Source organism: Bubalus bubalis, chromosome 4, assembly GCF_019923935.1.
Source record: "Bubalus bubalis isolate 160015118507 breed Murrah chromosome 4, NDDB_SH_1, whole genome shotgun sequence".
In the NCBI taxonomy this organism is placed as follows: domain Eukaryota; kingdom Metazoa; phylum Chordata; class Mammalia; order Artiodactyla; family Bovidae; genus Bubalus; species Bubalus bubalis.
This window is the reverse complement of record NC_059160.1, coordinates 80379696-80393266: the sequence shown is the minus strand read 5'-3', so window position 1 is coordinate 80393266 and position 13571 is coordinate 80379696. Positions and strand designations below refer to the sequence as shown.

The window sequence follows — 13571 nt, the reverse complement described above, 5'->3', positions numbered from 1 at the left end:
TTTTTCCATAAAAGATTAAAAAAGGAAACATGCTGTTCAAACATGAGAAGTATTAGCAGAAACTGAGAACTTCTGGTAAGTACTAGGTTTAAAAGCACAAACATTTAGTAGGAGGTATGTGGTATAAGTTTCTAGAAGATATGTAGTTAGTAAAACAAACAAAATCAGTTTTGTTTACTACTTGTCTGGCATAAATCAGTCTTAGGCATGGGTGAAGAGCTGTTCTCAAAGATCGAGATTCTAAATATATAAGAATTCGTACCAGAGTTACCAGAAAATTATACATATTTATGCAAGTCAAATAGCTTTGGTTTTATGATTCTAAAATGTCGAAACTCTTACCTCGCACAACAAGGTCAGCAGAGGCTGAAGAATTGTCTACAATTGTCTGAGCCGTGCACGTGTACCTCCCAGCGTGTTTCAACTGGGCATTTCGGATGAGCAGCTCCCCATTGGAATCCAGCTGTCAGCAAAAACAGCAGTCATTCAAATCAGTAACTTTTTCACCAATTAAGTGGTATTTAGGATATGAGAGATACATTTTCCCCTAACAAAATGAAATCATTTTCATTAAAAGGCATCTCTTTTGGATGTACTGACAGTGTGTTCTTATGTTACTTAAACTTCTGGTCTTCAGTATCTGAAGTGAAAAATAGAGCGAATTACTTAAGGTCCATTTTAGCTCTAATGTCTTTAGCATCCCATTATTCTTATAAGCAGAGGTCCTTTTGAGAAAACCCACAGGATGAAACTTGATATTGATGTTGAATATCAATGAGGATACATACATGCTCTTTGGCTATGAAGAGTTATTAATTTCCAGATGTGTCACAGTTCATTTTACAATGATAATCAAAGTGTGTAGAAAATGTTAAAATGGACAATTCTACTAACATGTTCCATTTGGGCCAAAATATAAGCTCCATGTGGGGAAGGATTTTTGTCTCATTCACTGCTCTACGCCCATTGCTTAGAATAGTGTTTAACACATATTTTTTGAAAAAGGCTTAAAGGAATTTTGCTTGTGAATGGCAAGGTACCATTTCAATGCAATTTCTAAAAATAGCTAATATTTATCAAAAGTCTCCTCTGTACAGCTTTTCTCATTCCATTCTCTTCTGTGGACAGTTCTATGAGATGAGTCCTAATTTGTACATTTTATTAAAGACAAAAGTTAGAGCATCCAAGTAATTTAACTATAGTTACTTTGTTTGTTTGGTTAGGAGGAGCATAACATAGTTCATACTCATTATCTCCAAATACCCTCTTAAAAGACAAATAAGGAAAATTCAATTTTTAAACAGACATTTCGTTTTCCAGCGAATCAAAAATATTGATTTACTATTGCGATCATAGATATCCAGATAGATAAAAGGATGAAAAACTAATGGTTAAGTCAGTTTTTCATGAAGGCACTGTTTCTTTTATATGACATACTTGCAAATTTTAAATTCTGATTATTTAATGACTGTATGTAAAATGAATGCTCTGCTTCACCATTGGTTCTGCCAGTGGGCCCTTTACATATTAAATTTCCTGCTGGTCTTAGAAAGTATTTGGGTTGCAATCCTTGCTTGATTAATAAGATTAATTAAGAATTTAGTTATAATCGGAACAGATTGATTCAATTGATTGTAACAGAATACTGCTATCTTCATATAAATATCTGGTCAGTGGCCACACACCTTATTCCTTGCTCTTAGCCAGTTTCAGTAAAAACACAGCTACAGATAATACAATTTCATGTTAGTTGTAGATCCTCCTGCCCCTTGAGGTCTAAATTGGGTAAAAATTCAGATTTCAAGATTTCTGTGCATTCCTAAGGTAGGGGGTTTCTTTCCCTCTGTTCTCTTGTCCATTTATTTTTTTTGCCATACTAAGGAGCCTCAGACCAGCCCTTTCTCTATTTTGCCTTGAAACCTACTAACACAATGCTTCCCATAGTAAAGTAGGTTTACAGGAGAGTTGAAGTTCAAGGAATTGGTTGTATCCCACAAAGTAGAGAAATTATCATCCAATACATATTTCTATTCTTAAAAGTACTAGAGGTCATACTTTTATTGAGGATTTCTCAGTGACCTTTACTTCTCCCAGTTCCCTGCCATCTTGTTGGCATTTGTTCCCAGTTCCATATCTTACCTCTGACTGCTCTTTCTTGTTTCCTCTAGAAACAATCAACTATTCTTCTTTCCTTATTTTAAGCTACTTAATTCTTGTATGATTGCTTGCATCCTGACCATACCTAATTATCAAAACCTGACTTTCTGTTTTCAGCTTTTGCCATTTATTTACCTTACTCCTCCATCTGTTTCAAGCTGGTTCCTGCTTCTTAAACTCATTTTGCATGATTTCTGATAGCATTTGACCTTCTGTCCCCCAAAACTCAACTTTTCTTGTCATCTGTGACAGCACATTTTCCAGAAATTTTGAGAAAACTCTCAACCCTTTCTCTTCTTCAGTTTCAATTCCATCATATGAATTATTGAATTTATCCCTTTCTCTTCATCACCATTCCTCTGTCTTTGTCCAAGCTACCAAGATCTGTCACTGAACTGCTGCTGCTAAGTCGCTTCAGTCGTGTCCAACTCTGTGTGACCCCATAGACAGAAGCCCGCCAGCCTCCCCCGTACTTGGGATTCTCCAGGCAAGAACACTGGAGTGGGTCACTGAACTACTATATCCTATTTGGTCATGACCTCCACCCCGGTCCTATTTATTCTCTTCTCCATTTGGCACCCACAGTGACCTTTTAAAAATGCAAATATGATCAAATCATCCCTTTCTATACAAACAAACAAAAACCTTTAAAAATATTCCCCTTCTTGGAATAAAAGCTGTAAGTGGTATGATGGTCAACCTGGATCCATTCTCTAAATTCCGTCCAATATTCCAGCTCACCAAGTGCCACCATTTCACTTACACTCTGCTTTCCAGAACATTCCCTTTTTAAGGCTTAATGTATCTTGTTATCTCTTATCTCTTGTTCTCCAAAGTGTTTCCTCTCCTGGATTTGGTCCCCTTATATCCTACCCTCTCCCCACCTTCACCGAAATAACATTTACTGTCCCTGACCAGAATCAGTTCAAGTCATTTCCCTAAGGCAATCTTTCTACTTTCTGTTGTTATGTTTTGCCATAGCACAATTTACTTAATGTGAAATTATATATTTCATTTCAGTAAAATATTTATACAATTATATGATTAAAGTTGGTTTCCCTGAAAGAAAAACCTTCCCTATTTTATTCAGCTTTGTATCCCTGTGTTACTCACAAACAGCTGTATGTGCTGTATCTCTAGGACCAGCACAGCAGTGCCAGGAACATAAGACCAAAAGTATATCATCTGAATGGACAAGTCGACATGCTTATTAAGACTTCTGACATCAGAGCTTGAGATAACATGTACTTACTTTTTAGCTACAAGCAGAATTAGGATAGCAAATTCATATAGTCTATCACAATGGCAGCATTTTGTAAGCACATGATGAGACTTATTTTGGTGTCAGGATGAAACACATTCTTGCTACTTCCTTTCCCACTTCCTGTACCCCAGTAACTCACACTTAACTATGTGTTCTCTTTTCTGCAGACCTTTGTTTACATATCGTTTCCATTGCCTGGATTCTCTCATTTCCCACTTCTATCACTTGGTTAGCTTCAAGTTGTTAGCTTCTCCTTTCTCCTCTGGAATCCAAAGTCCCAGTTACGGAGTTGTCCCTTGTATATTTTCATTGTAACTATTCCTTTCTACTCTAATTGTCTAGCTTTTAATTTCTTCTACTAGATTGTAATTCTTTGAGAAAGAATTTAGCACTTATTTATTATTATATACAAATTACATATTGTGATATCTGACATACAAGAGGAATTCAGCCAATAAATATGGCATAAATGAATTAAAAGAATTATTATCTACAATGTTTTTAATAAATTCTTTTAGTAATTTCTTGTGATTTTTCAGGTAAGATAATGATCATATTATAAGATAAAATAGCTGAATTAAGAACAACTGTTGCTGTCCATATTCATGAGATCAACTGTCAATTAATATTATATTTCAAATTATTTGTAAACTAATTTCATGAGTAAATATAAACATTTTAGGAATAATATGTAAATTTATAGAGGAAAGAATGCAGTTGACATATAAGAAAATGGACACCTCTAAGTTTTACAACCACCCATAACTGTGTAGCCTGGGTAGGGGCTTCCCTGGTGGCACAGTGGTAAAGAATTTGCCTATATTGTAGGACACATGGGTTCAATTCCTGAGTTTGGAAGATCCCCTGGAGAAGGAAATGGCAACCCATTCCATTATTCTTGCCTGGAAAATCTGGTGGACAGAGGAGCCTTGCAGGCTTTAGTACATGGGGTCTAAAGAGTCAGACTCAACTTAACAATTAGACAACAACAACAATAACTGTTGTAAAGAATTAAGCCTACCAAAAAAAAAAAATTAAGCCTTTACAGTTTCCAAATTTGTAATGCAAATCACAAATTTACAAAGAAAGGTTTGCCTTTCCCTCAGCTTCTGGAAGGTAATCTTTAGTATCTTTCTTTGCCTGGTTATCTTGGGTCATACTAAACAATTCTAATCATGTGATTTAGGGTGGCCATTAGCTGCAACTGTGTAGTTTTAGAGTAGGGAATGGCCAAGCCCAAAAGATGAATATTGTGACTTCTAGTAGCAGCTTTGCTGCTGCTGCTGCTGCTAAGTCGCTTCAGTCATGTCCAACTCTGTGCAACCCTATAGATGGCAGCCCACCAGGGTCCCCTGTCTCTGGGATTCTCCAGGCAAGATCACTGGAGTGGGTTGCCATTTCCTTCTCCAATGCATGAAAGAGAAAAGTGAAAGTGAAGTCGCTCAGTGGTGTCCAACTCTTAGCAACTCCACGGACTGCAGCCTACCAGGCTCCTCTGTCCATGGGATTTTTCCAGGCAAGAGCACTGGAATGGGTTGCCATTTCCTTCTCCAAGTAGCAGCTTTGAGTCATATAGTAACCATCAACCTAGAGATTGAGATTAACTATTATATTTGGGCAATCCATCAATGCCGATATGATTAAGCCCCAACTAAATCTCTGGACATCAAAGCTCAAGAAAGACTCCCTGGTTGGCAATACTCTGTGCATACTGCCACACACCAAAGTGATACAGTAACACATCTTGACTCCAAGGGGAGAGAACAATGGAAGCTCTGTGTTTGGTACATCTTCTGGACTCCACCCCATGCACTTCTTCCCTTGGCTGATTTTAATCTGCATGTTATTCCACAGGGTAGCAAAGAGTCGGACACAACTTAGTGACTAAACAGTAGCAGCAGCATTTGGGTAATAAATTATAATCATAAGCATAATAGCTTTCAGGGACTTCTAGAAAATCAAAGCTGAGGGTGGTTTTGGCAACTCTTGGAACTTGTAGTTGGTTTCAGAACTGAAGATTGTCTTGGGAACTTGCCTAACTTTGTAGTTGGCCAATTCCTCATAACCAACTCCTCATATTCCTACTAAGTAGAATTCATCTAAGAGAGGAAGTAAATAAATATTATTTTATTATTTATAACTCTTTTTAAAAATATTTGAAGTAAATACAGAGTAAAATTGTGTATATGGGGAAGGTAATAATAGAAGAGTTTTTCTTGAGCCATCATAGAAGCTAACTGGCACATATTTTTCAAGAAAATTCTAGTGAGAAAAAATAATGTAAAGTAACTATAGTAAAATAAAAATAATCAATCACTATATATTTATAAAACAGACTGATGTACTTTTACATCCTTAATAGACTGAATTTTTACACTAAATATTCAGTAATGAAAAGATATTAAATAAAACAGTTTAACACTATTATGACACAAGATAATAGCTATATTTGAGAAAGAATAATGTTTGCATGAAGTGAAAAGCACTTAGCTCTATTATACGCTTTTATTATGTGAACTCACTACTTTGGTTGCTTCATGTATCTAATGAAAGATAATCCTGTTGTTAAACTCTGGCTATTTCAATGAGCTATGTGATTAGATTGGAATTAAAAATAAAACACTTCAGAAATTAATTTTTTAAAAATTCAACCTTATAATAAAAAAAGAGGGCAAAAATAATTTTAAAAAATTGTGGAACCATAACTACCCTTTGTAAAATACTTGAATGCTATATACCTAATAATCTTCTTTTAATGAAATTGCTATAATTCCTCCCCAAATCTCAGTTTGAAGCATATTGCTCCTTTATATTCACTTACTTAATTCTGAGAGGAATAATGTGGTCATATTTTTTTATACTTTTGACATGCAATGAAAAACACAAACTATTTTATGTCTTATCATATTAAAGTTATACTTACTGAATCTTCAGAATTAACTCCTTAAAAACTTTAATTAAACTATTCTAAAAGTTTAATGCTAAGCACATTTAAATGTCAGCCCTGTTTTCAACATTAGGACTTAGGTAGCTAATGATACGGAGAAGGCAATGGAACCCCACTCCAGTACTCTTGCCTGGAAAATCCCCATGGACGGAGGAGCCTGGTAGGCTGCAGTCCATGGGGTTGCTAAGAGTCGGACACGACTGAGTGACTTCCCTTTCACTTTTCACTTTCATGCGTTGGAGAAGGAAATGACAACCCACTCCAGTGTTCTTGCCTGGAGAATCCCAGGGGCGGGGGAGCCTGGTGGGTTGCCATCTATGAGGTCGCACAGAGTCAGAGAGGACTGAAGCAACTTAGCAGCAGTGGCATCAGCAGCTAATGATAGGTTTACTCACATAAAACAATAATAAGGTACTTTAACATTTATTCTCATTTGGTCTATTTTTGGTGAAGGTGTGGTGTTGAAACACCTCAAAAGGAAAGCAAAGAAAAAATGTACTATATCACTTCCAATCGAGTTGTGTATGTACAAAAGCTTTGCTGAAGCATTTATAAATGATGCTAGCGCTTTCCATACCTCAGAAGTTGAGGTTCTCAGTGGTTGACAGAACGCTTACAAAGCAAGTAAAGATCATGGATCTCAGCACATTCTAGCCACAAATTAGATACGAATGCTCTCTATATTTTCACTACAAACCGCTGCTTGGCTGAATTACAAAATGCTTCCCTTCATATGAGGAGGGTTGAATCACATACTGGAAATTGTGATAGCACAGCTCAGGGATGTTCCAAAGTGTATATGTGGTTTACCACTGAGAAATTTCCCAAGTTTAAGTCAAAAGACTTCCAAAATATAAATGCCCATTCCTTCCTTCCCCCTCTCCCATGAACTAACTTTGAAAAATCATTCCTGTAGTATAAATGAATCTGAATTACTAAATTGTATTAACAAATTCAATTAACCATAATGAACAAAGAAATATGCTAAATAGTATGTATATACAAGGTCTGAATAAGGCTTAGAACTCATAATGTCTCTACAGAAATATCTATTTTGTTACATTGAAGTTCAGAATGAAGAGACAAATATAGAAGGTTGGACAAAAGCAGAGCCTTTAAAGAGAATATTTTAGAAACCTATAAGGAAAATTAATAAATATGTATGAAACATGCTATATCTATGAAAAATATTTTTCTCTTTTACTTTTGGCTTGCTAAGTTAAAGAAAGGATAACTGTTGCAAATTCATCTGCTGCAACTGCAAACTTTAACATCACCATCATCAACACAACAAATATTTAGTAAGGGTTTTATAGGTGCCAGAGGCTAATACAAATACTTTGCATGTGAAAATTCATTTACAACCACCACCCTGGGAGAGAGGTACTATTCTTAACTTTATTTTAGAGATGAGGACACAACACTACTGTTACTACAACCGCGACTACTGCTACCACTGTTGCTGTGAATAGGATACTACTTCTGCTGCTATTAATACCTCTATTAAGAATGCTAGTACAACTTCTACTATTGCTACTGCCATTGCTATTGCCACTGTGAACTATTAATATTTGATCTAACTTATTTATTAAAGGCTCTTTAGATGCTTGGCTTAGTGGTAAAGAATCTGCCTGCCAATGCAGGAGATGCAGGAAACTCGGGTTCATTCCGCAGGCCAGGAAGTTCCCCTGGAGGAGGAAAGGACAACCCACTCCACTATCCTTGCCTGGAGACTCCCATGGACAGAGGAGCCCAGAGGTCTACAGTCTATAGGGTCACAAAGAGTCAGACATCACTGAGCACACACACACTACGCTAGATGCTTGGCAATGTGCTTGCTACTTTAAATATATTTTCTTATTTTTTGTATAATGTTCAGGGAGATATAGTTAATCTTTCTATTTTATGGATAAGGAATATGAGATTTTAATTTAAGCTACTGGTAGAAGGCTTCCCAGGTGGCTCAGTGGTAAAGAATCCGCCTGCTGAGCAGAAGACCCAAGTTCATTCCCTGGGTTGGGAAGATCCCCTGGAGAAGGAAATGGCAACCTATTCCAGTATTCTTGCCTGGAAAATCCCATGTACAGGGAATGTAGCCCTGGCGGGCTACAGTCCGTGGAGTCACAAAAGATTTGGACACAACTTAATGACCAGACAAGAACAACAACAACAAAGAAGGCTCAATAATTAACCTATTTTCACCAAGTTAAACCTGGAATGTCAGGTCCATGAATCAAGGCAAATTGGAAGTGGTCAAACAAGAAATGGCAAGAGTGAATATCCACATTCTAGGAATCAGCAAACTGAAATGGACTGGAATGGGTGAATTTAACTCAGATGACCATTATATCTACTACTGCGGGCAGGAATCCCTCAGAAGAAATGGAGTGGCCATCATGGTCAACAAGAGTCCGAAGTGCAGTACTTGTATACAATCTCAAAAATGACAGAATGATCTCTGTTCGTTTCCAAGGCAAACCATTCAATATCACAGTAATCCAAGTCTATGCCCCAACCAGTAACGCTGAAGAAGCTGAAGTTGAACAGTTCTATGAAGACCTACAAGACCTTTTAGAACTAACACCCAAAAAGATGTCCTTTTCATTATAGGGGACTGGAATGCAAAAGTAGGAATTCAAGAAACACCTGGAGTAACAGGCAAATTTGGCCTTGGAATACAGAATGAAGCAGGGCAAAGACTAATAGAGTTTGCCAAGAAAATGCACTGGTCATAACAAACACCCTCTTCCAACAACACAAGAGAAGACTCTATACATGGACATCACCAGATAGTCAACACAGAAATCATATTGATTATATTCTTTGCAGCCAGAGATGGAGAAGCACTATACAGTCAGCAAAAACAAGACCAGGAGCTGACTGTGGCTCAGACCATGAACTCCTTATTGCCAAATTCAGACTTAAATTGAAGAAAGTAGGGAAGACCACTAGACCATTCAGGTATGACCTAAGTCAAATCCCTTATGATTATACAGTGGAAGTGAGAAATAGATTTAAGGGCCTAGATCTGATAGATAGAGTGCCTGATGAACTATGGACTGAGGTTCGTGACATTGTACAGGAGACAGGGATCAAGACCATTCCCATAGAAAAGAAACGCAAAAAAGCAAAATGGCTGTCTGGGGAGGCCTTACAAATAGCTGTGAAAAGAAGAGAAGAGAAAAGCAAAGGAGAAAAGGAAAGATATAAACATGTGAATGCAGAGTTCCAAAGAATAGCAAGAAGAGATAAGAAAGCCTTCTTCAGCGATCAATGCAAAGAAATAGAGGAAAACAACAGAATGGGAAAGACTAGAGATCTCTTCAAGAAAATCAGAGATACCAAAGGAACATTTCATGCAAAGATGGGCTCGATAAAGGACAGAAATGGTATGGACCTAACAGAAGCAGAAGATATTAAGAAGAGGTGGCAAGAATACACAGAAGAACTGTACAAAAAAGATCTTCATGACTGAGATACTCATGATGGTGTGATCACTGACCTACAGCCAGACATCCTGGAATGTGAAGTCAAGTGGGCCTTAGAAAGCATCACTACGAACAAAGCTAGTGGAGGTGATGGAATTCCAGTTGAGCTATTGCAAATCCTGAAAGATGGTGCTGTGAAAGTGCTGCACTCAATGTGCCAGCAAATTTGGAAAACTCAGCAGTGGCCACAGGACTGGAAAAGGTCAGTTTTCATTCCAATCCCAAAGAAAGGCAATGCCAAAGAATGCTCAAACTACTGCACAATTGCACTCATCTCACACGCTAGTAAAGTAATGCTCAAAATTCTCAAAGCCAGGCTTCAGCAATATGTGAACTGTGAAATTCCTGATGTTCAAGCTGGTTTTAGAAAAGGCAGAGGAACCAGAGATCAAATTGCCAGCATCCGCTGGATCATGGAAAAAGCAAGAGAGTTCCAGAAAAACATCTATTTCTGCTTTATTGACTATGCCAAAGCCTTTGACTGTGTGGATCACAATTAACTGTGGAAAATTCTGAAAGGGATGGGAATACCAGACCACCTGATCTGCCTCTTGAGAAATTTGTATGCAGGTCAGGAAGCAACAGTTAGAACTGGACATGGAACAACAGACTGGTTCAAAATAGGAAAAGGAGTTTGTCAAGGCTGTATATTGTCACCTTGTTTATTTAACTTATATGCAGAGTACATCATGAGAAACACTGGACTGGAAGAAGCACAAGCTGGAATCAAGATTGCCGGGAGAAGTATCAATAACCTCAGATATACAGATGACACCACCCTTATGGCAGAAAGTGAAGAGGAACTAAAAAGCCTCTTGATGAAAGTGAAAGTGGAGAGTGAAAAAGTTGGCTTAAAGCTCAACATTCAGAAAATGAAGTTCATGGCATCCGGTCCCATCACTTCATGGGAAATAGATGGGGAAACAGTGGAAACAGTGTCAGACTTCATTTTTCTGGGCTCCAAAATCACTGCAGATGGTGACTGCAGCCATGAAATTAAAAGACACTTACTCCTTGGAAGGAAGGTTATGACCAACCTAGATAGCATATTCAAAAGCAGAGAGATTACTTTGCCAACAAAGGTTCGTCTAGTCAAGGCTATGGTTTTTCCTGTGGTCATGTATGGATGTGAGAGTTGGACTGTGAAGAAGGCTGAGCAGTGAAGAATTGATGCTTTTGAACTGTGGTGTTGGAAAAGACTCTTGAGAGTCCCTTGGACTGCAAGGAGATCCAACCAGTCCATTCTGAAGGAGATCAGCCCTGGCATTTCTTTGGAAGGAAGGATGCTAAAGCTGAAATTCCAGTATTTTGGCCGCCTCATGCGAAGAGTTGACTCATTGGAAAAGACTCTGATGCTGGGAGGGATTGGGGGCAGGAGGAGAAGGGGATGACAGAGGATGAGATTGCTGGATGGCATCACTGACTTGATGGATGTGATTCTCAGTGAACTCTGGGAGTTGGTGATGGACAGGGAGGCCTGGCGTGCTGCGATTCATGGGGTCACAAAGTTGGACACGACTAAGCAACTGATCTGATCTGATCTGATCACCAAGTTAAGCTGCTGCCAAAGCAGTACTTCATGGATCAAACATTTGAATTTAGGTTCACAGTTTAGTAGGTAAAAGTGGATGTTTGCTCACAACAGGAAAAATACAACATATAATTATTTTCTTTTCTATTTAAATTTTAACCTAAACACTCAAGCATAAGAAAATAGTATAGTACAATGGCCACCCATATACTAACCAATTAGATTCAACAATTACAAATTTCTTGCCATATTTGCTTTTATCTATGTATCAAGTTATGTGTCTATCTAGTGTTGAACCCTTAAAAAATAAATTACTGATACTATAATTCATTTCTTAAAACATTAAATTGAATCTCCAAAAACTAAGGCCATTATCTTAATCACAAAATCATTTTCACACATGGCATAATTAACATATTCAAGTTAGTGTTATTTTAAGTAATATATCAGCGCTAAATTTGCTTGAATGTTAAAAAAAAACTTGAAAAGATAGGGCTTACAAAAAATTTAAGAAAATGAGTATTGTCATAACAAATAAACACACTTAAATATATTGGGGAATCATGTAGGACAACTACTAAGATGTTGCCCAGTACTTATAGGATCAATAGAACATTGACTATCCCTAAATTTGGCTATTCTGATGGCTTACGTGTTCAATTTTGATCAATTGGATCATTTTAAATTAAAATTCACAAGGAAGGAAATGTCTACTAAGCATTTTAAATGATGGCCAAAACCATGAAAGCCTTAGGTTTAGCACCCATATTTTAGCGTTGAAAGAAAACCTGGAACATCGCTTAATTTGTATAGTTTTTGAATTGATTTCCATTAGCCTTAGAGTTCTAAAACCTTCATGGATTGCTTGGTAGAAAGAAGGGATCAGAACAAGATGTGTTTAGGGATAGGAAGATGTGAGAGACCCTACAGTTAGGTCTTTGGGCTCCTTCAACTGTGAAATCCTCACAAACAGATTCTCAGAAATTATGCATACAATTTCTTCAGTCAGAGTAATTTTAACTTCACCTTGGATGTTTTTTGAGTTCCAATTTAAATTTAACTTTTCTTTGGGAAAAGAATTCTGCTGCTAAAAGCCTTCTGTTGCTCTTTTTCAAAATTTCTGCTGTGGCCCAACTTCCTCATATGACAGATGAGAAGCCTGAGGCTCAGAGTGACTGCTTTGCTGAAGGTCATATAATTTGTCAAGGGCAAAACCACAACAGAATTCTAGATCTTTAGATAATGTTCTGTTTTTAAAAACTAGATTTTAAAAAAAGTTCTATTTTGGGGGAATATGATAGCTAATCACAAAATAGTATATTTCTAGTGTGATATAATAAATAAAACATCAAAGTCAACAACATGAAATTATAAAATAAAATTCCTCAGACACCAAAAGTTTATGCTTATTTTCCCTTCTATTTTATATATGTATTTCTATATACACACTATATTTTGCAAGCATAAAGAACCAGAATAATTACTCCAGTGATTGTTAAGTGTGCAAGGAGTTTTACGTAAAACAATGAGACTTTAATTTTGCATGAATTTTTGGAATTTTTTCCAAGCCAATGCATTTCTGAAGAATAAAGACTTGCAGCCATATATACTTGGTTCTATTTATTACTTTGCCAACAAAGGTCGGTCTAGTCAGAGCTGTGGTTTTTCCAGTAGTTATGTATGGATATGAGAAAGCTGAGTGCCCAAAGAATTGATGCTTTTAAACTGTGGTGTTAGAGAAGACTCTTGAGAGTCCTTTGGACTGCAAGGAAATCAAACCAGTCAATCCTAAAGGAAATCAGTCCTGAATACTTATTGGAAGGACTGATGCTGAAGCTGAAGCTCCAATACTTTGGCCACCTGATGTGAAGAAATGACTCATTAGAAAAGTCCCTGATACTGGGAAAGATTGAAAGCAGGAGGAGAAGGGGACAACAGAGGATGAGATGGTTGGATGGCATCATCAACTCAATGGACATGAGATTAACTTCTGGGAGTTGGTGATGGACAGGGACCAGGCGTGCTGCAGTCCTATGCTAAGTCACTTCAGTCGTGTCCAACTCTGTGCAACCCTACAGACGGCAGCCCACCAGGCTCCCCTGTCCCTGGGATTCTCCAGGCAAGAATACTGGAGTGGGTTGCCATTTCCTTCTCCAATGCATGAAAGAGAAAAGTGAAAGTGAA

At 37.4% G+C, this 13571-nt stretch overlaps 1 protein-coding gene across 3 annotated transcripts in view; it reads right to left on the bottom strand.

Moving 5' to 3' along the window:
- The window catches only part of CNTN1 (contactin 1), a 404810-nt gene that overhangs the window by 118136 nt on the left and 273103 nt on the right, over nt 1-13571 (bottom strand). For all 3 annotated transcript variants that reach the window (XM_006055954.4, XM_006055956.4, XM_006055955.4), the window contains exon 15: nt 343-463. In XM_006055954.4, coding sequence (XP_006056016.1) covers nt 343-463 — 121 coding nt within the window. The remainder of the gene's footprint in view (nt 1-342; nt 464-13571) is intronic.